The sequence below is a fragment of the Ursus americanus genome, chromosome 1, assembly GCF_024610735.1.
Source record: "Ursus americanus isolate L20-20 chromosome 1, mUrsAme1.1.p, whole genome shotgun sequence".
NCBI lineage: Eukaryota > Metazoa > Chordata > Mammalia > Carnivora > Ursidae > Ursus > Ursus americanus.
The window spans coordinates 24853229-24879688 of NC_142127.1; the positions used below are offsets into that span (position 1 = coordinate 24853229).

A 26460-nucleotide genomic window follows, 5' to 3' on the forward strand; every position below is an offset into this window, starting at 1 on the left:
TTGCTAGATTAGGTCAAAACTGACAGAGGAAACAGAGGGAGGATTGCATTACTTATGCCCCTTATGGTTCTCCTGTGTATCTAAGGAGATTGCCATTTCATAAAATTTCTTATGCTGCCTAAACATAATTACAATAGCACAGGCATTTTATTCCTATTTGCTTTTCAATTTTGTACTACTTACCTGATCACCGGAGGGAAATTCAGAAGCAGTTCTACTAATCTTCGCTTTATTTTTCTTCTGTGTCTTAGTAAGATGTAATTGTACCCTTTGATATCTCTTCCTTAAGTGCTTCATTCTGTGTTTCCTGTGAAGTCTGCACCTTTCTCTTCACTTAATTGGTGACCGGAAGCATTAAACATGCACCCAGAGGTTCAAAAGGAGGTTCCTGAAGTTTCGGAGTATTTTTTTCCCAGATTACTTCTCCGGTGCTCTATCATAAGATCAGTGTTTACAAATAGATGCTATGGTATTTATTCTGATTTGAAGTTAATTGCTAAATAAAGAAGGCATCCCATGAGAGGCGTCCCATGAGAATGCTACCGTTCTTCAGTGGCTGGGGATCCATTTCCCTGGGTGTCTTTTCACCAAATCTTTTGGGAGGGGATTATGCCTGAAACAAATCATCAAAGTTTCCCGGGCTCTATAAGACAACACCCAAATGCTTTGCTAGAAATGGCAAGATTCTCCCCATCCAGCCGTAATGGACTATCTTTCCTCCCTCCCATATTCCACCGTTTGCTGTGGAGTTTCACTCCTGTTTTTCTTTAAATCTGGTGATCTCGGCCAGTACTGCCTTTGACAACCCTGCTCTGCCTTGTGGATCTTTTTTCTATACAACATCAAGGTCAAATGTCACCTTTGCCTTAAGATTGTCCTCAGTCCCACCCTCCATTGCACTCTTACCAGACTCCATGGTAGGTAAGCGTGTTCATGTCTTCCCCGGGGGTTTTCAGTAATTTTTGTAGAAACTGTGGGACCTAATAAGTCTATTTTTCAGGGTAAAGCCTCAATAAAATACTTGAAATGTAAATCAGTTGCTTTGCTCCCTGAGGTGCCCAGGGGATGAGAGATGGCAACAAGATATCATGATCTAAAAAAAGATCAAGGTTGCCTGTCACACAATTTTGTCCGGGACTTATTCTACTTAAGAAATATATTTTACTTGTCATTTTCACCATTTAGAATGCCCACGGGTAATGACAATAACTGTACTACAGTTTATCCATGCAGCTGACTTGCCAAACTTTGTCAGTAAATGCAGAATATCACCCTGATTCCCTGATTAAGTTAAGTTAAATAAATGTGAAGCCTTATTATCACATTTCCTATATATAACACCTGCCTAGTCAAAGACAATGTTACCCAATGGGGTGGCTATGGTCAAATTCTTTTACTCTGATCTTCTTTTCTCATTATATTTGACATTTTTGAAACTGAGTTTTATTGCACTCTCTCTGCTTATGGAAGTGGTCTGGGGAAATTAGACTTAATAGAGATGTAGAAGCCACAGGGAAAAAAGAAAAGGAAAGTGAACTGGAAGGAAACTGAAATTAAAATGTTATTTTAGTAAATGGCTGCTGTGGTGGAGACGACAAACAATTGCAATGCAAGTTAATTACTGACCTGTCAGGAAAGTGTAGCACGAAGGTTGTGCCACACATTACTGGAGCTACCATGGCCACAAGTCATTTCCACAGGGGAACAAACAGACTGTGCTCTACCACAGATCAACATAAGATCTTTCCAGGGGATAGAAATGAATTTCTCACAGAAGTAATATTTGTCTGTGGAGTTTCCTTGAGTTCCTTAGCAGACCTGAAGAAACAGCACTTCCCACATATTCTGGAAAAGGAATGGAGTCATATTGCCACAGAGGGCTCCTGGGTGTTGAGGAAACTGTAGCTTGTGGTGGGTGGGGTGACCAGACAGCTCACTTGCCATAGGGTGAAAATCGAGGCTAACGCTCATGGAATGGGAATTCCCTGAGGGCACCCCCAGTGCTTGCCTCTGTGACAGTTCTCCTCACAACATCTTCAGTGGTGATCCATGTCAGGCAAGGGAGTCCTTCTGTTTGGAGAAATCATATGAAGCATCTAAAGGAATTTGAAAGTCAAGGAAGACTTTTCCTATTGTCAGAACAAATAACCCTTCTAAATTCTAAGATGGTCATTAAAGGTACTCATTAAATTTATAAGAAAGAAAAAAAGGTTTTAGTCTGAAATGAAATTAAGGTATCCTTCATATTTTTAAAAATCCATATTATTCTCCAAGGATGGGCCTTAGAAGGCATGAAAAACATTACTTTTTTTTTCTGCCCCAGCTTATCATGCAATAATCATTGTTCATTGGACCTTCCAAACATTGGCCAGAGTGACTTATACATATTTTTTTAAATAAGAAATCGACTTGATCAAAGACATTTTCCAATTGGTTTTGCTAGGCTATGTACACTGGCATTAACTGGTTTCTAATTTGTTTTCCATTTATATATTCAATAAACATTTATTAAGTATCTATTGTTTTGTGAGGAAGCACAGGTAGATTTATAAACACTTAAATTGAAAGATGTACATGATATATACCTAATATGGCTTACTATGATCATATGATCTGCCTGATCTCTGTCAGACTTTCTTTGGAATTCTTGTAGCCTTATTTTCCCATACATGGTTTCCACTTGGCTTGGGGGTCTACAACTAAAGCAAGGATGTTTGGAGATGCAGGACGTGGGTTCTGTCCTGGAGCTACTGTGAACAGGCTGTGGCAGTGGGGGAAGGACACTCAGTATCTCTGAGCTTCAATCTTTTCTGCTCTGTAGCATGGAGATGGTAACATCGTGCTTATTCAGTTTCTCCTAGCCCAAATAATTCTTCCTACACTTTTATTTTTAATGCTACTGATGGGAAAGAGATGTCAAAAATATACTTTCTAACTCAAAAGGGCAAGCTGCTGAGCCTTAGTGTAATTAGCAGAGTGCAACAAATAATTGATGGAGCAGCTATGAAATTTATGATTAGACGGATTATCACATTCACTCCTATCTGGGTACTGGCGGTGGGAGTGGGAGAATCAGGCCCAGAATACCATTGAACCTCGTCTGGTGAGTGGAGCCAGTTTATGTGGCTCTTAAAAAAGTGCATTCTCATCACGGTTTCCTGTTTTTAAAGCAGTATTGAAAGTGGAACTAGAGCAATATCACAAGCTCCTCTTGCTCTTCTTTTGGCACAAATAAAATCAGGAAGTCTAGAGAAATTGTGAAGACAGTCTTAAGTGATTTACATTTCAATTTCTCACTCAGGGATATTTATTTGGAGAGTTTTGTGAAATCAATGGATATTTTAGACACATGCAAAATGAACTAATTCTTCAATATTTTCATTAGTCATTCACCACGGCTCTCTGCGCCTCCTGTAAGAATGTAAATGCATAAGGCAACACTGTTTTCTCTAATAAATTTTGATAATAATGATGATTATGATAATCATAATGAGTAGATGATATGTTCTAGGAAGAACAAGGGGAATACTGAATAAGCATCACGATCACATGAAACTTAATATAACTTATACCTAACAAAATGTTTGATGTCACTAAGTGGAATGTAAGTAAGCATAGACAAATGTTATTGATTTTACAATCTACTCTATGAAATAGAGAAAGTTGAGGGTCAATGAGGGAAGAAAACGGGGGTGAAACAACAGAATGATTTCAAAGGCCTGTGAATGTTCCTGGAATAATAACATGGAAAGACTCACAAATTGCAGGTTTTCATTGCCTTTCTGACTAGTGCATTGTGAAATTGATATGTATGTTCCTGCGAGCACCTTCACTCTCTGATGCTTGGAGCCAAGTCCTGCTAAACCCTGGGGTGTGAGGCTTTGCCTCTAGGTTGGGCAGGCTTCATAATGGAGTTTGTTCCCCTAGGACCTTCTTCCATAAACACTCAGAAATAAGACCACCATGGCAGGGCCTTCACATTGCACAACTCCAGGAGACACCATTTACTAAGACTTGATGCCAGTGTCCTGTTCCTAGTCACAAATGCTCCCTCCCCCTGAATTCATTGAAGATCAGACATGGAGTAGTCTGACCATAGCTCTTCTGCTACAAGAATTTCTCCCACGTAGTCAGAAGAGTTTCCAGTCTGAGATTCAGGTAAATGATTCCCTGAGAGTTAAAGGGAAGTTTGAACAATCATCCATGCCATTATGTGAATTTGTTTAAGTATTTCCCTCCCATCTACATCTTTGTGATTCACCGAGAGGACAGATGTTTAAAGGAGATGGGTAAGGAAGAATGGATGGTGGAATTTCAGAAATGCTGACTCTGTAGGTGAGACGGGGCCTAAGTAGGTGATGCAGAGGGGGGCTTCGGCAGCCAAAATATGAAAAGGATCATAGGGTGTCTGGCAGAGGAACAATAGAGTATTAAGATGCAGGCAAGGAGAAAATGAGAAGTTGAATGAGGGTAAAGAGAAAGGGCTATAAGTGGAATCCAAATACAACTTGAAAAATTTGGCCAAAACAACCTTCTCCACTTTGTATGAGGGTCTCCTAACAGGAGGGATGGAAATAAATCATCTCTGAGCCCTCAAGTGCAACAGTTAAAAGTTCCACAGCCATTAGTATAGCAGTTCTTTCAGCCCCTCAGATTTCCTTCCTCCTCTGTCCTCTCTCCTTCCTCTTGCACATCCCTGGGTCCTGCGAGCAGGGGATGGGGGTCCTGCACACCTCTGTCTTGCACTCATTTCATCTATACGATGCATTTGTGTATTACGCCATGGAAACCTCTCTTCCTTCATTGCTCCTTCAGAGAGTCTAGAATACCAGCCCCTTACAGTCCTGCTGGGTTAGAAGGAAGGGGCTCTCAGTTAGTCCTTCAGCCCCACGAGAGGCTAGCAAGATGACAGACTCACGCACACTGAGGTTAAATGCCTTTTCTTCACAAAAGCCATCATTTCTCTTTTCCTTGAGCTTTTTGGTACTATGTTTTCCCTTCATGGCACGTTTAAACATCCACGTTATAATCTCACAGTTATTTGTATACTTTTGGACTGCTGAGCCCTTAGTCTGAAATGCTTAACCTGTCCTGACTTAGCACCAGCACCAACTCATCTACCTTTGCACACTTTCTCTCCACCTCCCAGTTCCACCTGAGTTTGATGCCGTTACTCCTCTCCCCACATGGACACAACTCTATTTCCACTTCATTATTGATTTGTTTCTCTATCACCCTCACCAACCCATAAGGCACCTGATATTAAGAAGAAGAAGAAGAAGAAGAAGAAGAAGAAGAAGAAGAAGAAGAAGAAGAAGAAGAAGAAGAAGAAGAAGAAAGAAAGAAAGAAAGAAAGAAAGAAAGAAAGAAAGAAAGAAAGAAAGAAAGAAAGAAAGAAAGAAAGAAAAAAAAAAAAGAATCTCCAACCTGTGATACAGTGCATGCCACTTAGGAGACACTCCATAAATGTTGAATGCATCATTTATTTTCTGCTGGTGGAAATCTTTAGGAGGGGGTTTTGTGTCATACTGTATTCTTCTCAGAGCAATATGGTGCTCTGCGAAGTTAGATACTGTCAAATATTTGCCAATACGAGAACAATTATGAAATAATATCTAGTGAATGTAATTGTAGAACACAAACTACTAGGGAAGCTGAATAAAGAGAAAAACTAGAGTGCCTTGGGGTATCAACAACATGTGAAGATGGGGGCAGATGGGAAAGGAAGTAATGGCTAGAGGAGAGAAAGTGTGAAGAGAGAGAAATCACCTTACTACAACTAGAGGAGTAGTCAGCCTAACAAAAATGTCTGAAGAAAGAAGATTCTGAAAGATTTTTTCTGCAGCCTGTCCCCAAGAAAATAGGTGGGGAAGCCAGATGAGAGGCCTTTTAAGCAATCCAGCCTTTTGACAGTAACTCATCACTAGGCAAATAACGAGTTGATTGTAAAATCATTGCAAGAATGCGAGTGTTGATTTGACATTGAAATTCGTGCAGACTCTGAGGAAGGAACATGTTCTATAAATGGCACGTGGCAAGGCTATGTAAATACAGTGGCTTCATGCTCCTGGCCGGAAGATAGTGGCTTTAGCCCTAGTGATTTCCCTCACTAGCATTACAAACACACCATCTTTTATTTCAATCTAATGAGTAACATGAAAGATCAAGGCTTACATGCACTCAGAAGAGAACCCAGATTTTTCTAAAAGACTTCTGTGTTTAATCATAGATTCCCCTCAACCTCTATCCAAATTCCTTGAGGATCAAGTGATACCAAAGCATTTACCTTGTTGCTTATCTGCCTAAAATTGTTGAGCTTTCTAAATCTTCAGTAATACTTTCTTTGACTGCATCAGTAAAGTAAAAAGAATCCTACAGATCACAGCAATCCTCTTGGCTGACCCACTCACTAATGATTTTTTTTTCCCAGTGATGAAACAGAGGTCTGTAGGCTTGTACACAACCACAAAGGTGATCAGTACAGACAGTACTGTCACTAGAAGTCATCATGACCCCTTTTCATGCAACCAGTCTAATTACCATGAATCCAAGGCCACTATTATAATGACAATCCCTCAATTTTCATTCTTTCATTTTTCCTAACTCTATTCACTAAAATATACCCTGAATAATCTCGTGCTTTAATTTTTAACTTTTTAAGAACTTGAGTATAGTTGAAACAAAATGTTATATTAGTTTCAGGTGTACAACACAGTGATTTGACAAAATTTTACATTTACTATGATCACTACAAGGATACCTACCATCTGTCACCGAACAACTCTATTACAGTATTAGACTCTATTCCTTTTCCCGTGGCTTTTATCCCTATGACTCACTCACTCCATAACAGGATGCCTGTATCATCTACTCCCCTTCACCCATTTTGCCCATCTCCCCACCCTCATTCACTCTGGCAACCATCAATTTGTTCTCTGTATTTATAGGTCTGATTCTGCTTTTTATTGTTGTTTATTCGTTTGTTTTGTGTTTTGTTTTTTAGACTCCATGTGTGAGTAAGAACATGCGATCTTTCTATGTCTCAGTCTGACTTATTCCACTTAGCATAATACCCTCTAGGTCCATCCATGTTGTTGCAGATGTCATGATCTCAGCCTTTTTTGGCTGCATAATATTCCATTGCATGTATATACCACATCTTCCTTATCTAGTCATCTATCAATGGACACTTAGTTTGCTTCCACACCTTGGCTATTCTAAATAATGCCGTACTAAACACAAGGGTGCATGTATCTTTTTGAATTAGTGTTTTTGTTTTCTCTGGATAAATACCCAGTAGTGTAATTATTGGATCATATAGTATTTCTATTTTTAATTTTTTGAGGAAATCCCATACTGTTTTCACAGTGGTTGCACCAGTCTACATTCCCCGCCAACAGTGTACGAGGGTTCCTTTTTCTCTGTCTCCTCACTAACACTTACTACTGCTTTTTTTTTTTTTTTTTTTTGACTTTAGCCATTCTGATAGGTGTGAGGTGATATCTTACTGTGGTTTGGATTTGCCTTTCCCTGATGATTAGTGATGCTGAGCTTCTTTCCATGTGTCTGTTGGCTATCTGTATGTCTTTTGGAAAAGTGTTTATTCAGGTCCTGTGCCCATTTTTTTTTTTTTTTAAGATTTTATTTATTTATGTGACAGAGAGACAGCCAGCGAGAGAGGGAACACAGCAGGGGGAGCGGGAGAGGAAGAAGCAGGCTCCTAGCGGAGGAGCCCGATGTGGGGCTCGATCCCAGAACGTCGGGATCACGCCCTGAGCCTAAGGCAGACACTTAACGACTGCGCTACCCAGGCGCCCCCCTGTGCCCATTTTTTAACTGGATTGTTTGTTTTTTTGGTGTTAAGTTGTTCTTTCTACATTTTGGATACTAACCCTTTATCAAGTATGCCACTGGCAAATATCTTCTCCCACTCAGTAGGTTGCCTTCTAGTTTTGTTGATGGTTTCTTTTGCTGTGCAGAAGCTTTTTACTTATTTTCATGTAGTCCCAATAGTTTATTTTTGCTTTTGTTTCCCTTGCCTGAAGAGACATATCTAGAAAAATGTTTCTACAGTCAGTGTCAGAGAAATTACTACTTGTGTACTCTTCTAGGATTTTTATGGCTTCAGCTCACACATTTAGGTCTTTTCCATTTTCAGTTTATTTTTGTGTATGGTGTTAGAAAGTGGTCCAGTTTTATTCTTTTACATGGAGCTGTCCTGTTTCCCCAGCACCATTTATTGAAGAAACTGTCCTTTCCTCATTGTATATTCTTGCCTCTTTTGTAATAGATTAGTTAACCATATAATCATGTGCTGATTTCTAGGCTTTCTACCCTGTTCTACTGATCTGTGTGTCTGTTTTTGTGCCAGTATCATACTGTTTTAATTACTACAGCTTTGTAGTATGTTTTGAAATCTGGAATCATAATACCTCCAGCTTTGTTTTCTTTCTCAAGATTGGTTTGGCTATTCAGGGTCTTTTGTGGTTCCATACAAATTTTAGTGTAGTTTATTCTGGAAAACTCATGATAGTAATAGTAGAATCCTCATAAATATCGAAAATTCATAGATTTGCTTTGTTATTGTGAAATACTTTCTGATTGGCTATGAAAAATTAATAGCTTCAATAATAAATAATACACAGAATAAAACCAAAAATTTATTATCCTATACTGGGGTATATGGAAAATGCATTTACTTTTTTTTTTTTAGCAGTTATCTATATAATAATACTCTATATCTTATTCAAGTTAGAAGTAGAGTAGAGGTAAGATTCCCTGTCTGTATTAGTAGTCAAATTTGATACATTTTAAAATCCTTCTCATCAAAGCAGCTGTTATTATATTCCTATGGAATAGTGGAGATGAGATTTTCTTTTTTTATTACTTCAAATTTTTATTTCAAGTCTTATTGAGATGGCTCTTTTATTCTCAACAAGATGAGTTTTTATAATATATCGCTCATGAAGCATAAAAATGAAAGTATGAGCAAAATAAAGACTTAAGAAACTTAAGTCAACTTAATTAAGTAATTTTTAAAACAGTTTTCCTGTAAAAGTCTCTATGAAGTATAACTGAAATACAGTAGTGCAAGTACTTATACAATTTGATCATTTTTAATATATGCGTACAATTGTTAAACCATCACCACAGCCAAGCTAACAAACATATCCGTCACCTCCAAAAGTTTCCTTGTATTCACCATAATCCATTTTTCCTTTCATGCCATCTTTAGGCAATCACTGATCAGCTTTCTGTAATTAAATATTGGCTTGCATTTTCTGGACTATTACATAAATGAAATCAGAAGTACACCATAGGTACTTTTTTGGCCTGGCCTCTATCACTCAGGAATTTGCAATTCATCCATGTGGTTGCATGCATCAATAGTCCATTCCTCTTGTTGAGGTAACTAGAATGTGTCTGTTTACCAGTATGGGTGTTTTGTTTTGTTTTGGAACAAAATACAGGTCCTCCGCTTTTTCTGTCCATTATTCTTGGGAAAATTATTAGTCTCTCTGATCTTTATTTTTCTATTCTAAAAAAGTATGAGTTTAATATCTATCTCTTGGGAGTTTTGCAAGAATTAAATCACTGAGTGCATTGCCTGGCACATAGTAAATGCTCAACAAATATTAACTTCTTTTCTAAGTTATTACTCAATTGCCTTACTGGTACCAATTATGAGGTAACACTTGGCCTCCTATTAAAATGTTTTCATTCTTTTCTTAGCTTCAACATTACCATGATGCTAGCTAACCCCATTGTCTTCCAACAGATATACGGGTACCAATACAGTTAGCTCCCTAAAATACAATCCTTCTTTTAGATTATCCTGGCCTCTGTAACTGATGACAATTTTTTTCTACTATTGGACACATGTGCCCAGGCCAGCTCTGGAATGTCTATAGGTGAGACAGGGAGACAACAATCAGCCCACATGGGGGTCTGTTTCTAGAAGCTCAGAAGCTGTGTTTGCATTGTAATTGTTCTCTTTTAAATGAGATGATATATTCCTCGGAGGGGCTTATGGAGAGGGGCTGTTGAAAAGGATTATGGATTTAGCGAAGCAGCTAAAGCCCTCCTAGTCTGCCTGCGGATGCTGCCACGGTTTAGTTCTCTTCACTTGCTTTTCCAATTATTGTTTCATCTCTGCCTCTCCTTTAGCATGTGCCTGCCCTGAATTTTCCTGCCTAAATCAGACTTCTCCCATTAAAACAAATATCAATAAATAAATGGGTTTGATTTTCTCTTTTTTCATATTCTTCATCAACATTATGTCCAACAAAGCTACTGAATCTAGTTCAGTTGGCAGATGGCGGTGGACAAAGGACCTTTCTTTAATTTCCCTCCTTGGGTATTGTGATTGGGGGTAGGGGATAGGACTGAGCACCATGCAAAGAAGGCCAAGCCAACAAACATATTTCATAGTCAATGCGACTAGCTTAGTTTGCCCTAAAGCCAGTTCTACTCACTTAAATATGACCTTATCCATGTAGGTTTTTGGTCACCAAAAAAGGCTGCGGGGGGGGGGGGGCGGTTAGCGTGTCGAGGTGGGGTGGGATAGGGTGGGTAAAAGGTCAGTGACATTGTGAATGAAAACAGCATACACCCCAAAGATGTTTAATTGGCATTTCTACATAAGGAAGACTATCATATTGCCATTAGGACTTCTGTAATGGATTAGGAACAACACAAGTATGGATGCTGGCTGTGAACTTGGAAGTCCTCTGGCATGCATAGTACTGTCCACATACAGAGGCCCCACTTGATAAAAACAATTGCAAAGTAATTACCTTCTCCACTATTCAGAGAGGTGGAGATTGTTGCATTTTTGTACCTTAGTGATGAATAGGAACCTGCACCCCACCAAGTTTTTCTTGGAAAGATATATTTAGAATAACATGATGCTTTTATATTTTATCAGGATAACGCTATAATATGCAGAAGTCTACGAATTCTGATACCTCTGTGGAAACACTGAATTCCACCCGTCAAGGCACCGGAGCTGTGCAAATGAGAATCAAAAATGCCAACAGCCACCACGACAGGCTGAGCCAAAGTAAATCCATGATCCTTACGGATGTTGGGAAGGTCATTGAACCCGTAAGTCAAATACCCCCAAACCCCCATGTTCCGTGATACAGAATTCCGTTAAAAAAGAAAAAAACCCAACTAATTAGCTTTGTTTTATTTGTTTTCCTAATGTGCATGAGAAAACTGTTTTTGTAATGCATTTTATCTTGCCTACTTATAGTCATAATAATATCCCCAGTTGCGAGAGAGGAGCTGGGCTTAATCCAGAGCGATAAAGTGGATTTGGAGCTAGACTGAAGAGCACCTTTGACTCATTTTAAGGGCCTCCACTATCATGCTTCAGTGTTATAAAAATAATGAGGTTATGCTAGCATGTGGTGTTTGTACTTCCAAATACAGTACATCACTTTGAAAAGCCAGAGGCTAAAATTAGCTAAGAATGAACTGAGGGGAAAAAAAATCTTAAAAAAAAAAACCATGAAAATCTCTTTCTTAAAATCTCCCAACGATATATAATATTGGAATTACGATTTGATTTGGAATGAGCTTAAATGGTGTGGCGATGGAAGGCTTGGAGAGGAAGCCATTTTGTCTCGATAATGTGTCATTAGGAAGATTTGAAATAAAATAGTTAGAGATGAACTCTACTGCCAATTGTGTCCCTGCCCCTGCACGCATCCTGAGCCACTAAACACACTGATTGCGATGAGTCTCCTCTGGTTAATTTTCTTCCATAATGGTGGTAACTTGCAGCTGAGGCCATAGGATGTTACAAAATTATTTATGCAATGTTAGCCACTCTTTTGGACCCCAGATCTATTTTGTTTCTCACAGTGAGAGCGAGAGCGGGAAATAGGTTAGCTGGGGACAGGCTCTGAGTCCCAGTCATTCTGCAGAAACATGTGAGCTATTAATTGAGTGTTCTGTTAATATCGTAGGGGCCTATGAAATATTCAGCTCCCTAACTGAGTTATTAAATGGGATAAACTTACTGAGTAGCATGTTACCGATTATATTTATCCTCTGTTTTCACTTGAATTTCGAGTGCGAAATTAACCCACCACCCTCTCAAGAGCTTGAGAAGTACATGGTATTAATCATGGTTTCTTCAGGTATTATAGACAAATTTAGCACGAGGAAGCCAGTGATTATATGTCGGGAGTGGGAGATACATCCTGAGATAAGGTACCGAGAGATGTGTTTTTCTTTATTTACTCTCTCATTTAAAAGTATTGTCTGCTGGGAGGCACAACACTGCCAGCCTGACTTTGCTTTTCAACCAGCTAAAATGTTCCTCAACTCTGAACTCGAGACAGTGGTTAGAGTAAATGATTGGAATCTCTATAATGTATTATCAGTAAGAACTGTACCTTTGAAAAAGTTTAAAAGTTAAGTATATTTAATGATGCCTAACATATTTTATTGGCTGTGTTTAACAAAAGGCACTATGCCGCAGTTGTTTTTGACAAGCATGAAAACATCACAGCATGAGACTGCAAAAGGAATTATGGAGAGAAATTACAAGTGATCCATCTCTCAATGAATTATCCACCTCAATAGCCCGCAGAACTCAGCTACCAATTAACACCTACTTTATTACATGTTGGGATGTACTTAATAACTTTCATGTGTTTATGCACTATTACCTTGACTGATGCCTCTTGTACAATTAGGCATAATTGGCATATCAATATGCAAAAGTTAAAAGGATTAACCCTCTTAAAACTAATGAGCATTTCTGTATCCAGCTGCTAAATGAGACAAAATTAGCATTTTTCACTTTTGGGCAGGATTTTATCATGCAGTTTCTCATTGTTGATATTACCTTGTTACATAACTTTAGTTTGGGGGGTTATATGCTGGACTGCTAGAGAAGAGTTTTCCAAAGTTAAATTAGCTATAATTATCCCAGCTTTTGTTTCCGCATTCTTAGCCTGGGCAATATGTATTCCTCGATAAGGAACAAAAATAAAAGTTACTTTTGGTTATGTGTGCTCAGTGCATAATTATATAAAAGGGGTATTTTAGTGAGGATATGTCATTTCACCGAGAAAACTTGGCTCAGAGATACTGTATTGAAAGCTTGCCATGGCACTAATTTTCTTTCTGTCTCGGTTCTTTTCATCTTTTTTTTCCATGCACAATTTTCTGACTAGATACTGACAGAATGTAAAGTATTTTGGCATATTTATTCAAACAAGCCTGTTAAAGATATCTGCTCAAGCTAAACTAAGAACTTGATTTTTCAGAAGTTAGAGGTTGGGGTGAGGTCAAGGGGGGAGATCTTGAACTTAGGAGAGGCAGGAGGAGATGCATTGTAAAAATGTGTGCACGGGTCACATGCAGCATGGTTTTGTTGTAACAGAGACACTTACGTTTAATCTGTACAGAAAAAAATTAGGACTACTTAGAGACACACACACGCGTATATATGTTTTGCATCGTATTTAATGTATGTGGCACATACATACCACGTGTCCCCTGGCATGCCTATTATGCAAATGTAATATGGACTTATTGGAGTATATAACATAAGAATCTGATGTTACATTCACAACGATTCAACTTATTACAGACAATGATAAAAGGTTCTCAGGTCCAATCAATTGTATAATTTTGTCATTAATTCATAAAATCCTCTTTATTATCACGTTCAATTAAAAATATGTCTAACATGACTGTGAACTTGGAACACCATATTAAATTCCCCTGGATATGTCAGAAGAGCCTATATTCTTGGTATCCTAAAGAGAGGAGCAGGCTGACATGCCAATATAAACATTTATTCGACCCTGTGCTATGCAAACACAGGTGAAGTTACATTCCAGTTTTCATTACCTAAGGGCTGCAGGGAAGCATTTCAGTAAAACAGGTATTAATCTTCCATTAGTATTTCGTTGGCGGTGTGCATCATTTTCTTTAAACACCAAATAACCATTTTTCTGTAGTTAATAAGATCAATGCCTTTTCAAAATCTGAAAAGGCCACTTTGCTACCTGGCCAATGTGGGAGAGGGGGAAGTTTGGACACGGGAGGACGTGGTTAGCAGAAAATTGCCTCTCTGTGAGAGAGAGCTGGAGACCTCCGCTTGGTGGGGAAGGAACGCTCTTTGGTCTCAGTGATTTGTTGTCTCATCCTGAGCACTGGAGTGAGACCTCTTAAAGGTGGACTGCTTATTTACCCGAATGTGCGAAACACAGAAGCAGACGGCTTAGTGAGCGTAAATGGGGGGCAAGTGAAGTGTGCCTCTTTAAGTGCTGAAAGGCTAATGTGCAATCCAGCAAATAGCTGCTGCAAAAGGTTTAATGTGGCTTTGATGTTATTTATCAGAGGGAAGCTCCAGCCTACTAGACAGTTTAGAATAGATATTAATGAAGAGTTTAAATAGCCCAAATCAGGAAAATTGCAGACATAGGATTTGCAGATAGGAGCAGTGTCGGCATTTAATGCTGGTGTCTTAAGCAGCCACATGTATGAATATTCACCATTTCCATCTTGTAAACTCCACAGAAGTGCAATACTTTATTCATGGCCCTCGTGGACAGGGAAATATCTTTTTATGATTGTTAGGATAAGGACTTAGGTCGAGCCGTTCCTAAATGCTAACGTACACGACTCCTTCTGCGTCCATTAACAGACAGTGCGTGTACATTTTTCTTTTTTAATATATTATAAAGAAAAAGGGGAAACAATTTTCTTTTGTTTCTTACTTCTGTGATTATAGGATACTTGCCAAAGTTGTGGCTAGCCAAAAAGGCAGACATAAAAATTGCTACTAAAAATATAAGCCTTCTGTTTAGCAGAGTTTTTGAGAAATATTATGAGACTGTAGGACTTGGCCATGTTTACTTCAAATCAAGCTTATAGTTAGGTTTGAGGCTTTGTTTGTATAAATTGTCCTGAAGTGGATCCTGATATTTAATTAAAATGACACTAAATCACATTGAATTGATAAGACTTGGCATCTCAAACAAAGGTAATTGCCCGTATTGGTTTTCTGCAAAAAGAGCGCTGCTTGGAAAATGTGCAGCCAACACAGACTGTCAACTCCATTTATAGATCAATATGTGAAAACCATTGATCAGGCAGGCATGTATAACAGTAACACTTTGCATTTATTTGTTGTTTTTATACCACATTAAGGCTTACAGGATTATAGGCTTCCTAAATATTTTGACTTCCTCATAAATATATGATCTGTTGCATGTTAATTAAATGAGAGTCTGCAGCCATTTCTAAAATTGTTTTTAGTTTGATGATTTCCTTTTATTGCTGTGGATCGTATGATCTGAAAATGGATTAGTTTCCTTCTGCATAAAGATTATTAAAGCTTATTTTAATGTGTCCTATTTAGTGTAAGATGTGGCTGCCTTTTGCTTTGAAAAATATAGATACAGACAATTATTTTCTCTTAGCGAGTGGCTGATCTTTTTTTATTAACTGAGCATTCTCAGTGCTCTGGGTAGAATTATTTCCTGACATATTTTGCACACTCTGTAGATAACGGGTCTTCTTGATTTCTCCTGATAGAATGTTTTTTTCTTTTCTTTTTATCTACCTCTGTCGTACAGGCATCTGATCAAACATTATGTAGAAAATAAACTGATCATCTCAATTAAATTCTAGCCACACACAAATATAATTTGAATTCTATTTTTCTCATTCGAGAACAAGCCTTATGAACTGTTCCTGTACACGGCATTCTGCAGTTAAATCTTTCTTATCTCATCAATGTAAGGACAGTGTTTTGTTCCTAATCTTTATTGGACTATTGTGGATGACATTTGTAAGCCATTTTGGTTTATAAGGGAAAGCTAGAGGACAGTGGAGTGAGACTCTCCATAGATCCAAGCCTCAGATATGACTACGCAATAATGTGTCTTCCACTGCAATTTTCTTTGCCACTGAGAGGTCAATTTTGTTGAGAAATCTTTTTATATCCTCTATATACGTTAGGAGTGCTGCTTTCAAGACAATACTTGGCTTTATATACAATATTAAAGCAGTAATAAAAGAAACCGGATTTCAGAAATAGAAAAAATACTCATGAAATGCAAGGGTTACCTAAGGTAACCAGTGTGCTGCAGACTCAAAAGTTTATCTGCTAGAATTTTGACTTTTACATAATATTCGCTGGGGGTGGGGGTGGGGAATCGAAAACCACCAGAGATTTCTTTCCTTGTCCTTCCTTGCTCGCCCATGTCAGCTCATGCAGTGAAATGTTTAACTCTCGTTTACCAAGCACAGATTGGACTTGCCAAAGGTTCAGAAAGTTTACAATGACAGTGGAGAGTCTGTGCTTCAAAGAATGAGCAGAGGCTCTTGAATTCACGTTCGTGGCTGCGTCGTTTTCATTTTAACTCGAGCATAGCTAAATTTGTTTATAATCTCCTACTGATTGAACATGGCGCTGAATGTACATGAGATACATTTTTTTAAAAGTTAGTCCTCTGATTACTAATTTGAATCCAAAACTCTAACCTTGTTAGCATCTGGACTTATTTCCATAATAACAACCCCTTCAGAACCTACAAAGTAATGAATAATTGACAACAAATGAAATGTTTTGATAGTTGTCGGCACAAAGCATGTTTAATGTTTTGTGTTGCTTCCTAGCTAATTATGTAGATGACACATTTGTCAGACCTTGACTGCCATTAGAAACGTGTTTCCAGAGGGGAGAAAAACAGGCTATTCATAGAGTAATTAACTAGAATGCTCAATGACCTGTGAGAGATTCAAATCGCTGCCAGTTCAGACATTGTTTTGTTACAGAAGCAGAGGGGTAATTAAAATTCCAAATTACAGTCCTATGATGGAGCATTTGTTTGTTGACAGTATACTCTTACTCTAGTTTGTTAATTCTTTTTTAAATTGCTTCTAATCCATTTTATAGCTTTAGGAGTTCCGTCTTTGAATTTACTGACAACTAATATTATGGTAAATTGTACTTCAATGGAGTACCGCCGTGCCTCACAGTTTCAAGGGAGCACAAGGTGGGTGGGATAAAGCAGCTCCTTCCCTGAACTGACATATCAGGTGCTGTCAGGAAGGAATGCCACTAACGGGGAACATCTTGTTAAATGCTGCCTTTCCAATTCTGTATTAGGGGAGTGTCCTAGCAGAAAATGCAGAGATAAAAGAAAAGCAATGATGAACATCTAAAGAGGAGAAAGAAACCTAACCTCTCAACAAGGAATGATTGATTCAGGGGTTGTCTTCCCAAGGAAGAGAGAAGAGTTGGGGCCGAGGGTGACTTGGGGAAAGGCGTTGAGCTTAATGCAAGAGAAGCAACAGTCTGCAGGAAAGCTCTCCTAGAGCACTCAAAAAGGAGGGCATATTTTACAGCACTACCTCCCATCTCACAGGTCAGTAACAAACCTCAGGATAATAGGTATTATCCGTGAAATTTTTCAAAGAATTATTGGCACGGTTTACAAATCCAGAAGGCTAACATCGTCTAAAAAGTTCAGCTCAAGTGAAATATTTACTTAGGTTGCTGAAAGTGAGAATATAGTTTTATTAAAAAGATCTGACAGAAGTCACACGGTGTTTGATGCAGGCGAGCTGACAGAGGCATCCAGTGAGCGTTGATTATCCCGAAGTCACTGTCAGCTAGGATTGATTTTCACTTTCTCCATTTATGTAACGGTTCCTGTAATACAGCTGACCCCGAATCACGTTACCTTGTCATTTCTCTGCATGGATCAAGAAGAGATGAGCTGAAAATAGCTAGACACTGACCTTGAACTTGCCAGAAAAGTGAGAAGTGACAGTGGGGTTTTTCTGTAGTTCATGTACAAAGATTAAGGCAAACTGTTCCTCTGTTGAGTTCACTGTAGCAGCACAAGGGGGCAGAGCAGTACTAGAGATTACAGGTAAAACAGCTTCTGCACCAGCGTGGAAAGGCTCTGAAATACCAAGTTAGAGCCAGAGGTCTCATTTTTACATCTTGGTGTAGACATAAAGGAGAATTACTGATGAATCAAAATCTCGGGTCCCCTGATGTTCATAATCAGTAATCTAAAAGTGTACATTCTAATTAAAAAAAGGTTACCTAATACTCTGTGTGGGAGCAACTATGTTTTTCCACTGAATTATTTGCAGCACCTCTTATTTAATTCATATTATACTCTTCCCTCTTAAAATAACTTTGGAACCATAGTCAATATTATGAAGAGAGTGTTATGGCAAATTCCTAAGCTGATAGGTGCCATTTTAGGTGTAATTGTATCAGAAGATGGGAACAGTCTTTTTATACTCACTAAGTATCAAAATCCCAAGACTAACATCAGACAGCGTTGCATGGTGATGTGTGCTCACAAAGGGGTAACACGCTAGGTGCAAAACGATGTTTGTCACATGGTTTACATTTGTCTACACTTTGTAATTTTCCCATTTTAATATTTGCCTTGGTTTTCAAAAATGTCCCTTAATAGATCATCATTATAACCTTGATTAATCGAAAACACCGTATGTTGAACATTGGCCTTTGCTTCGAGCACTTAGTTAAGCTAAATCATTGTTGTACTGATACTGAATGTTTCTCATAAATGGCACCCAAAGAACTTGCCAACTGCAGCAGAGAACTGAAGCAGGTTGAGAAACAGAAGAAGAACAAACACTGACTTGATTATCCCCTAGGTTGTAAATGCCTTATGTAATGGCAAAATAGCATCTTTGCATGTGCGATGGCACAATAACATTGTAAACCTCCACAGCAACAAGATCCATTCTTGCATGTAGTGGATACTTTCTCTGTGTGTACACACGCACACACATATCCATCTTTTATACATATATACATATATAACACAGATATACACATCTCTGTATCTCTATAGATGTACATGTAGATACACAGAGAGAGATGTATAAAATATTTATGTATTTAAGCTCACACACATATACATCTATTATACATATATACATAGTATATATATACACATCTCTATATCTCTATAGATAGAGATGTAGATATACAGAGGGATGTATAAAATATTTATATATTTCAGCTTATTTTTATATTCTAGGAAAAATAACCACATGCATACGTCTACGAGCTGAAATATCAAACTGCTTCAAGACCCCTCTTTTGTAAATTTAACTCAGGACAAACTGACAATATGAAGATCTGAGAAATAAGTAGAATTGCAATACGTTTCGAGGATGGAATAAATAGGAGAACATTCTGTTGCTAAGAATGTGGTTGAAAATATTCAGAATACCTGTGTAATCAGGTTTTGGCCTCATGTAGAATAAAATAGCTTAGTGTTTCAAGCATAAGTCCTCCAACTTAGAAGATTTTGATGTGTGTGTGTGTGTGTGTGTGTGTGTGTGTGTGTGTGTGTGTGTGTAGGAGTGGGGTCGGGGGGAGGTATGGTGGATTTGCAGTAATGACCTGGTGTGTCTAAAACCGACATCTTTGAATGCAATCCTAAGGACCATTGTATTCCTTTAGAGTCCTTTGCATTCCTGCCCCTCAGAGCACGCAGAAGGCCTCTTGTATGCCCTCTCTCAGGTGGTAAGACCCCCATCCCTAAATGGTTGGTTAGCTTCTGCTTCTGAGGTCAGGGCAGACATAAAGGTGTTGGCTGCTAAAACACTTCCCCCAGAGTTGCTTGTTCCCCTCCCTTCGCTGTGTAAGGCTTCTAATAAGGGACTGCAGTCCCTGATGTGTTCAGATTCGGTTTATTGTTACCATCTGTTTAATTACCCTCTCAGGTTTGTGTTGAGAGGCATGAAAGTATTTTATCCAGCCTTTGAATCCCTGTGTTCCTAAAGAGATGTGGGTAAAGTACGTGTCAGTTTTCAAAGAGCATATTAAAAACTGATAAGCAGAACCATCTCCAAACAATACCATATAAGGAAAATGCATTATTTTTTACATTAATGCGTGTTGCAAGTAATTAGCAAATGTACAGTGCTGTGGCACTCTCTCCCAGAAATGATGCCATCTTCTTTACGTACAATCTCACATGCTTCTCTTTTGAGACGATGGATTTTTGTGATTCCCATTCACTTCCAATACACTGGGCATAAGTTTATTGGGGAAAGATATTGGGGTTTGAGTTGTAATAGGATGTATGGTTGTCATTTGTCAAACCAGTTTAAGGATGTGCAAAAGTGGAAGAGAAATCGTGTACTCAAAAAACAAGAATAGAATCTTTGGGGAGAGGTGGGAAGAAAAACAGGAAAATTAGTTATTTTGTTGTTTTTCCTCTTCCTCTCTTTATTATTATTATTATTATTTTTATATTCCATATTTTTTCTTCCTAGAGAAGCCCCAGCCTGTTGTTTCTGGTGGCTACTGTAGTTACCATGATAGGGTATATTTTCCACATGCAAATGCCTTTGATAACAAGAATTACACTGGCTAACCTTCTCACCCCCATTATGTTTGAGTTATTTTATACACCAGTATTTGGGTGAAATTAAAAAAAAACATAAAATGAAACAAAACCAAATTCAAGTGTTTAAGTCTCAAAATGTTCTAGAGGTCTGACTCTGAAAACCAAAAGGAAATAAATCAGGTGATTTTACTTCCTAAGTCAAACAAGAAGTCAAATGGCTACTAATGTTCCATTTTTATTTATCCCTTAGGAAGTGATTTCAATAACTGAACACTTCCCCTAAGATTCCAAGGTCGTAGTAGATTGAGAATGTGTTTGAAAGCGTTCAGAAATGGTAGTCTTGTTTTAAAGTGAATGCCCTTCCACAATACCAAAAACATAAACAGCCAAAGTACCTTTTTCTTTCTATTCCTCATGAAGAAATCAGTGTTATTCTTGCCTCATGATCTTGTATTATTTCTGTGGATGAAGAGAAATAGTGATGACACTAACTTTCTTCCATGACTTTTGGTCACCTGACTTGTTTTCTTTCCCACAGGCTAAAGGGAAGCTGTAGTTTTAGTATTTCCAATGAGAAGGGACATGTGTCTCCTTGCATTGAATTGTCTTAGATCATATCATGTAGCACAAAGTGACCCAATATAGGAAGACAGGAAAACAAAGTGACAGTTTTGTTTGCTCAAATATAAATACCATCATCAAAACATAGGGGCAAATTCTGGAGGCCCATAGCCTGATTGCAGGAATTAAATAGCAAGAATGATATTCTGTACTTAAATAAAACGTGTTCAAGGCATAGTCTATAACCAGCAGTGAAAAGATAACGAGCAAATAGCTTAGCTCAGGTTAGATAAACTGAGTGCAACTACTACCGTTTTTAAAATCCACGATAAAGTGAATTGACTGATACTTGATAATACATCACCCACTGTGGTCTTATCTATTGATCATAGCCTGACAATGGGTAACCTTTCATGGCAACTTCCTCTTTTACCCTGAATTATTGACAGTGTTAATGCCAATAACACATGATCAAATAGACAGGAAAGAAGTTTACATTCCTGGGTGTGCTATCCTTAACCTCCCTGCTTTTAATATCATAGTTTAAAAAAGAAAAAGAAAAAGAAAGAAGACATTTTCTTTCTTGTCTTGAAAACACTAATGGATTAGCTTTTACTTTCACACACAGTATTAATGTGACATCCTTGTAATTCTCATCTACAACACATTTTTGGGAATAAAGCCCAATATTTAAGGGAGTATTATAATGGTCATTTTTACCCCAGTGCCCTCTATCTCGTATAACAAAAATCCTAGGGATGTTACTCGAATGGTCATAAGCTCCCTGAATTAATAATTTCCTGCTCGCAGAGTCGTCATCATCCCAACCCTGCCTTTAAAAGTCCCAAAGTGGGAAGGGGGCAAGCAGGTCAACAACTTTCATTCATTCATTCATTCATTCATTCATTCATTCATGAGTCCCTTCTTGTATTCATTCGATAGATATTTATTGGTACCTACTATATGTCAGAGACTACTTTGCACGCTGGGGATACAAAACAGAAAGAGTCTCTGTCCTCTTGGAGGTTACATTCCAGCGAGGTGGAGTCCTTGGGTAGCCTGGGTTCAGCACGAGCCTGAGCCCGCTCTCTTGCTCACTTTGTCCCCAAAACACCTCCTCACCCTCAACACTAGTATTAGCTTCATGCACCTTACATCTTGTCACAAAGATTGTATACAGTGCTTAAGACTGGGGCTGTGATGGAAGAGACCTTTCCTGTCACTTCCGGTAGATGTATTCTTGTGGATTGTAAATCTCAAATGAGATATCTTTTTTAAATTTTGAATTTGTGGGACTCCCACCTGATTCTAACCTACTTTACACTCTGCTTTGCTTACTTTGTGTGTATGTGTGTGGGTTTTTGGTTTTGTTTTTTTAAGATTTTTGTTTATTTATTTGAGAGAGAGAGAGCAGGAGAGAGCACAGTCAGGAGTAAGTGGCAGAGGGAGAAGGAGAAGAGGGCTCCCACAGCTGGGCTTGATCCCAGGACCCTAGTATCATGACCTGGTGCTTAACCAACCAAGCCACCCAGGCACCCCTCTATTTTGCATACTTCGGCCAGTTTGCTGTGTCTTACCTCCTTTGACATACACAAGTTATTAAAGTACTTTCTTTGCTAACAAGTCAAGATGCAAGTATTCTTACTGGTTAAATAGCGAATATCTCTTTTATTCATCCTTTGTTCTTATCCCCCCTTCCATGTCTTAATGAACTTTAGTGATACGCTTTTTATTGGAGTCAAAACAATAATTTTTATGAATAAAAATTAAAATGTTAGTATGTTTACTTGACATCTATGACTGTTAATGCATTCAACATGAAAATTGAACACAGACCCAATTTAGGCTTTTACAGAGCTTTCAAAATGTTCACCAAGTTCTTGACTTCCAAAAGAATTTATTGTGATCTTTGCTGTTGGGCTCTTGCTGAACATTGTCCTCCAAGTAGCCATGACTTGAGGAATTTCGTGGGGTTGGTAGGGATGATCTAATTTACTAGGCTACCTAAGCAGTCCATCTTCAGTGCTGTTCCCATCTGTTTAAGAGGAACATTCCATCATAGCTCTTAAAACACATTGCCAGACATGACACTACTGTGTACTTGTACTAAAACAAAGGTTGGTAACACAGACCGTGAAAAAAAGATTGGAGAACATAAACTCAGTTGAAATATGAATTATTTTGAGGCTTACTTCATTCAGGAAAAAGAAAGAAAGAAAGAAAGAAAAACACCCTTTGAAGAGTAATTTCTTCAAATAGACAAACTAGGGACAAATACAGTAACATCCAGGTAGTGAAATGAAATAATCAGTTAACCAGTTTAAAGATTTAGCTACCCCCAAGGCAAGGTGATTCTTAGATCTTTCTATTTACTTGCTCATCCATAAAATAGGCTCTATTGAAACTTCACATTTCCTTATTTCTCATATGTGTGCATAACTAGATAGCAGTCTTGCCATGAGAAGGGACAAGGAAACCAGGATTAAATTCTGGATGCATTGAAGAGAATGGTTTTGTACCTTTTGACTGTGGATCTGAGCTTCTCTCCACCTATGCTGTCCTTTCTAAATCTGAGTTCCCCATCTCCTGCTTAGCTGAAACCAGTCTTTGAAGATTCATGCTTTCCAAGTTCACTGACATGTCCCTAGAACTCTGATAGCTTCCTTTCACATGTGCTTCAAGGACCTGTTTAAGGACATGATTGACTTTATATACAATATTTACACTGTAGCGTAAGGATAATGAGTCTAATGCAAGGGTTACAAACAAGCAGCTGACCCAGTTTTGCCCATAGGCAGTTAATTTTGTTTGGTTGGGATGATGTTTTTAAAATTTTGAACTTAAAAGCCTGTAGTTGGAATTGTGTCTTCATTAATTTACGTTACCTGCTTGGCCCTGAATACCTGCTGGCATTTCAGTTTGTAATCTTAAAGTTATTTCATTGATTGGCCTATTCAAGAGGGAGAGCATACTGAGGCAAGTCAGAAGATGACAATTGTTAGTTATAAATTTGGAAATTCAGAAGATGACAATTGTTAGTCATACATTTGGAAATGTAGTCCCTACCACATTTCACTGACAGTGTAAAAACATTCTGTTATATAGCTAAATATGAATTTTCTTATTCAGATTTTCTCATTTGGGTTTAATTTCAATTTTAGACTCTTACATTATTATAAATTAACAAACATCTTGCTGCCTTTTATACAACACTAAAAAATAACTGTGATTATCTATGGAAATGGCGTTCTCTTGTCACCAAGTTATAAATATTCTGTTTATTCTGGGTTATCTATGATTTAACTTTTGTGGGTTTTGTTAAATTGTTCTGAAAACTTGATGAGAAGCTACTTTTTATTTAAGTGAAACAGTGCACTTCTAAATCTTATAAAAAAGAACCATACCAGGACCTTAAAAGTGAGAAATGATGCTATTTAACAGTCCACAATATTATACAAAATTTAAATCAACTTAGATTTGACTAGTCATCTTATTACTTGCCATTTACTTTACATTCCTACTAATTAAACTTAATTTGAAGACTTTTAAACTTTGTTAGAATTTGTATTTCTTTTTCAGTGGACATGTAACATCCCATAAAAAGTGAAACACACATAAAAATGAATTCCACCGTCTCAACTCTGCTCCCTATAGCTAAACATTCTTTCTCTGAAGCATCTGCTTTACCAACTCAGAAGCTGTGTGCCTTTATGGAGAGAGATTAGGTTCACACGAGGAAGGAAAAATACCTTTGAAACAAAGATCAAAGGGCTCTCAGAGATCTCTAGATTTGCATCTTGCATGCTAAATTCAACCCAAAGACCTGTTTTACTTGGCCCACATATTGCTTTCACCTTTTTTCTTTCTAATTGAGCTGACATTTTAACATTGTGAGCTTTCACATAAAAATTTGTGTATGTGACATCTCTCAAAAAATCAGAAATTCTGGCTTTACCAGGCTGGCTTCCCAATGAGCAGGCAATACCGGCTGAAAAGGAGTAGCTGTTGACCCATCTAGATGGGACACGTGCCCCCTGGTTCACAGCAGTTGGACTAGAATCCTTTCACTGGAACATGTCTCCGACCTGACATTTGAGTTAGCGATTACAGCTAGAGCTTATGTCTTCCAGCCTTCTTTAACTGCCTGCTAAGGACAAAAAGAAGCAGAGCTGTCATCCAGACAACTGTAAAATTCATGTCTCCTTTGAATATGACTTTCCAAGTTGCCTCTACAAGGTGGGAATAGTTTTGAAATAGGAAAAAAAGGTTCTTTCATATGCTCAGGTGGTTATCTAGGATCAACGAAACTTTGGAAAACTTTATCCTTTGCTGATTCCCATAGACACTAATTAGAGGCCCTGTGGCACACCTATCTCCAATGACAAATCAAAGAATCAGTCTTGGGGAAATGTGGCAAGCCTTTGTCCCTGCAGTGGCCCCTCCAGGTTCAGTCAGAACCGTCAGTGGCGAGGGTCGTAAGAGGTCGTAATGCCCCTATTTGTTAGTTATGAGTTTTACATGTTCAGTATTTTGACTCTGACCAGGGTTAGCATTATTTTTCGGTAATGTAATCCAGGCATGAATCACACTGTCAAGTACACCTGCACGATGGTTACCTTTGAAGAGCTTCTCCACTCCATGGGAGCAAACAGGAGTCTGATTATGAACATGAAGTAACGCTGGGCAAACCTCGAAGACAATCCTGGCTCTGCCCCTTACTTGCTATGTTACTTTGGGCAGATTTCTGTTTGGGCACTCTTATGCATATTTTTAAATTAATAAAGACACCAGTTACCTATAGCGTGACAGATTAAAGGAAATAACATATATGAAGTGCCAGGTATGATACTGGGCACCTAAGAAATATTCAAAACTTATAGAAAACCATTGTTAGAATTATGCGTCTCACTTGTACGAAGTCCTTTGGGCAGGTCTGGCTTTGTAGCTTTGCGCTGCTCTGTGCCCCTCTGCCGTTGGATCATCACCGTTCAGTAAATGGGCTCTCAAGAGTTACCTGTATTCTGAACCATTTTGATTCAAACCACCTAGAGCTCTTCTTACTCATCTGATTCTTGATTTGTTTAAGCTTCTGATTCTTAGACAAGTCTTCGATATCTGATACTGTTTCCATAATAAAGCTTGCTACGTTCCATCCTCAGCTATGACTCTGGTTAGCTCTTACATTACAATAATATAAATGTTTACCATTTGGGAGAATCTACTATGTACTTGACACAGTGCTAAGTGCTATAACAATGAAGATTAGATTAAACCTTCATACCAACAAAGGAAACAGAGATGTGATTCCAAGAATGCCTGATACCAAAGTGCAACCTTTGGCCATTCTGAGCCACAGTCTGTATAATTCTAAGCCCTGAAACCCTACCTTGTTGTAGGCCCCATGTTGAGATTCTGTTATGTTCAACCTGGCCCAGAGAATAAATGGGAATCAGATGTATATTCTCTCTTATGTCCACTAAAATTCTATTGAACTTTAAGGAACCAATTA

General features: G+C 38.2%; 1 protein-coding gene across 1 annotated transcript in view; it reads left to right on the forward strand.

Moving 5' to 3' along the window:
• The window catches only part of ARHGAP15 (Rho GTPase activating protein 15), a 597544-nt gene that overhangs the window by 17737 nt on the left and 553347 nt on the right, over nucleotides 1–26460 (forward strand). Inside the window, exon 2 of the mRNA XM_045782563.2 lies at nucleotides 10928–11106. Coding sequence (XP_045638519.1) covers nucleotides 10942–11106 — 165 coding nt within the window. The 5' untranslated portion in view covers nucleotides 10928–10941. The remainder of the gene's footprint in view (nucleotides 1–10927; nucleotides 11107–26460) is intronic.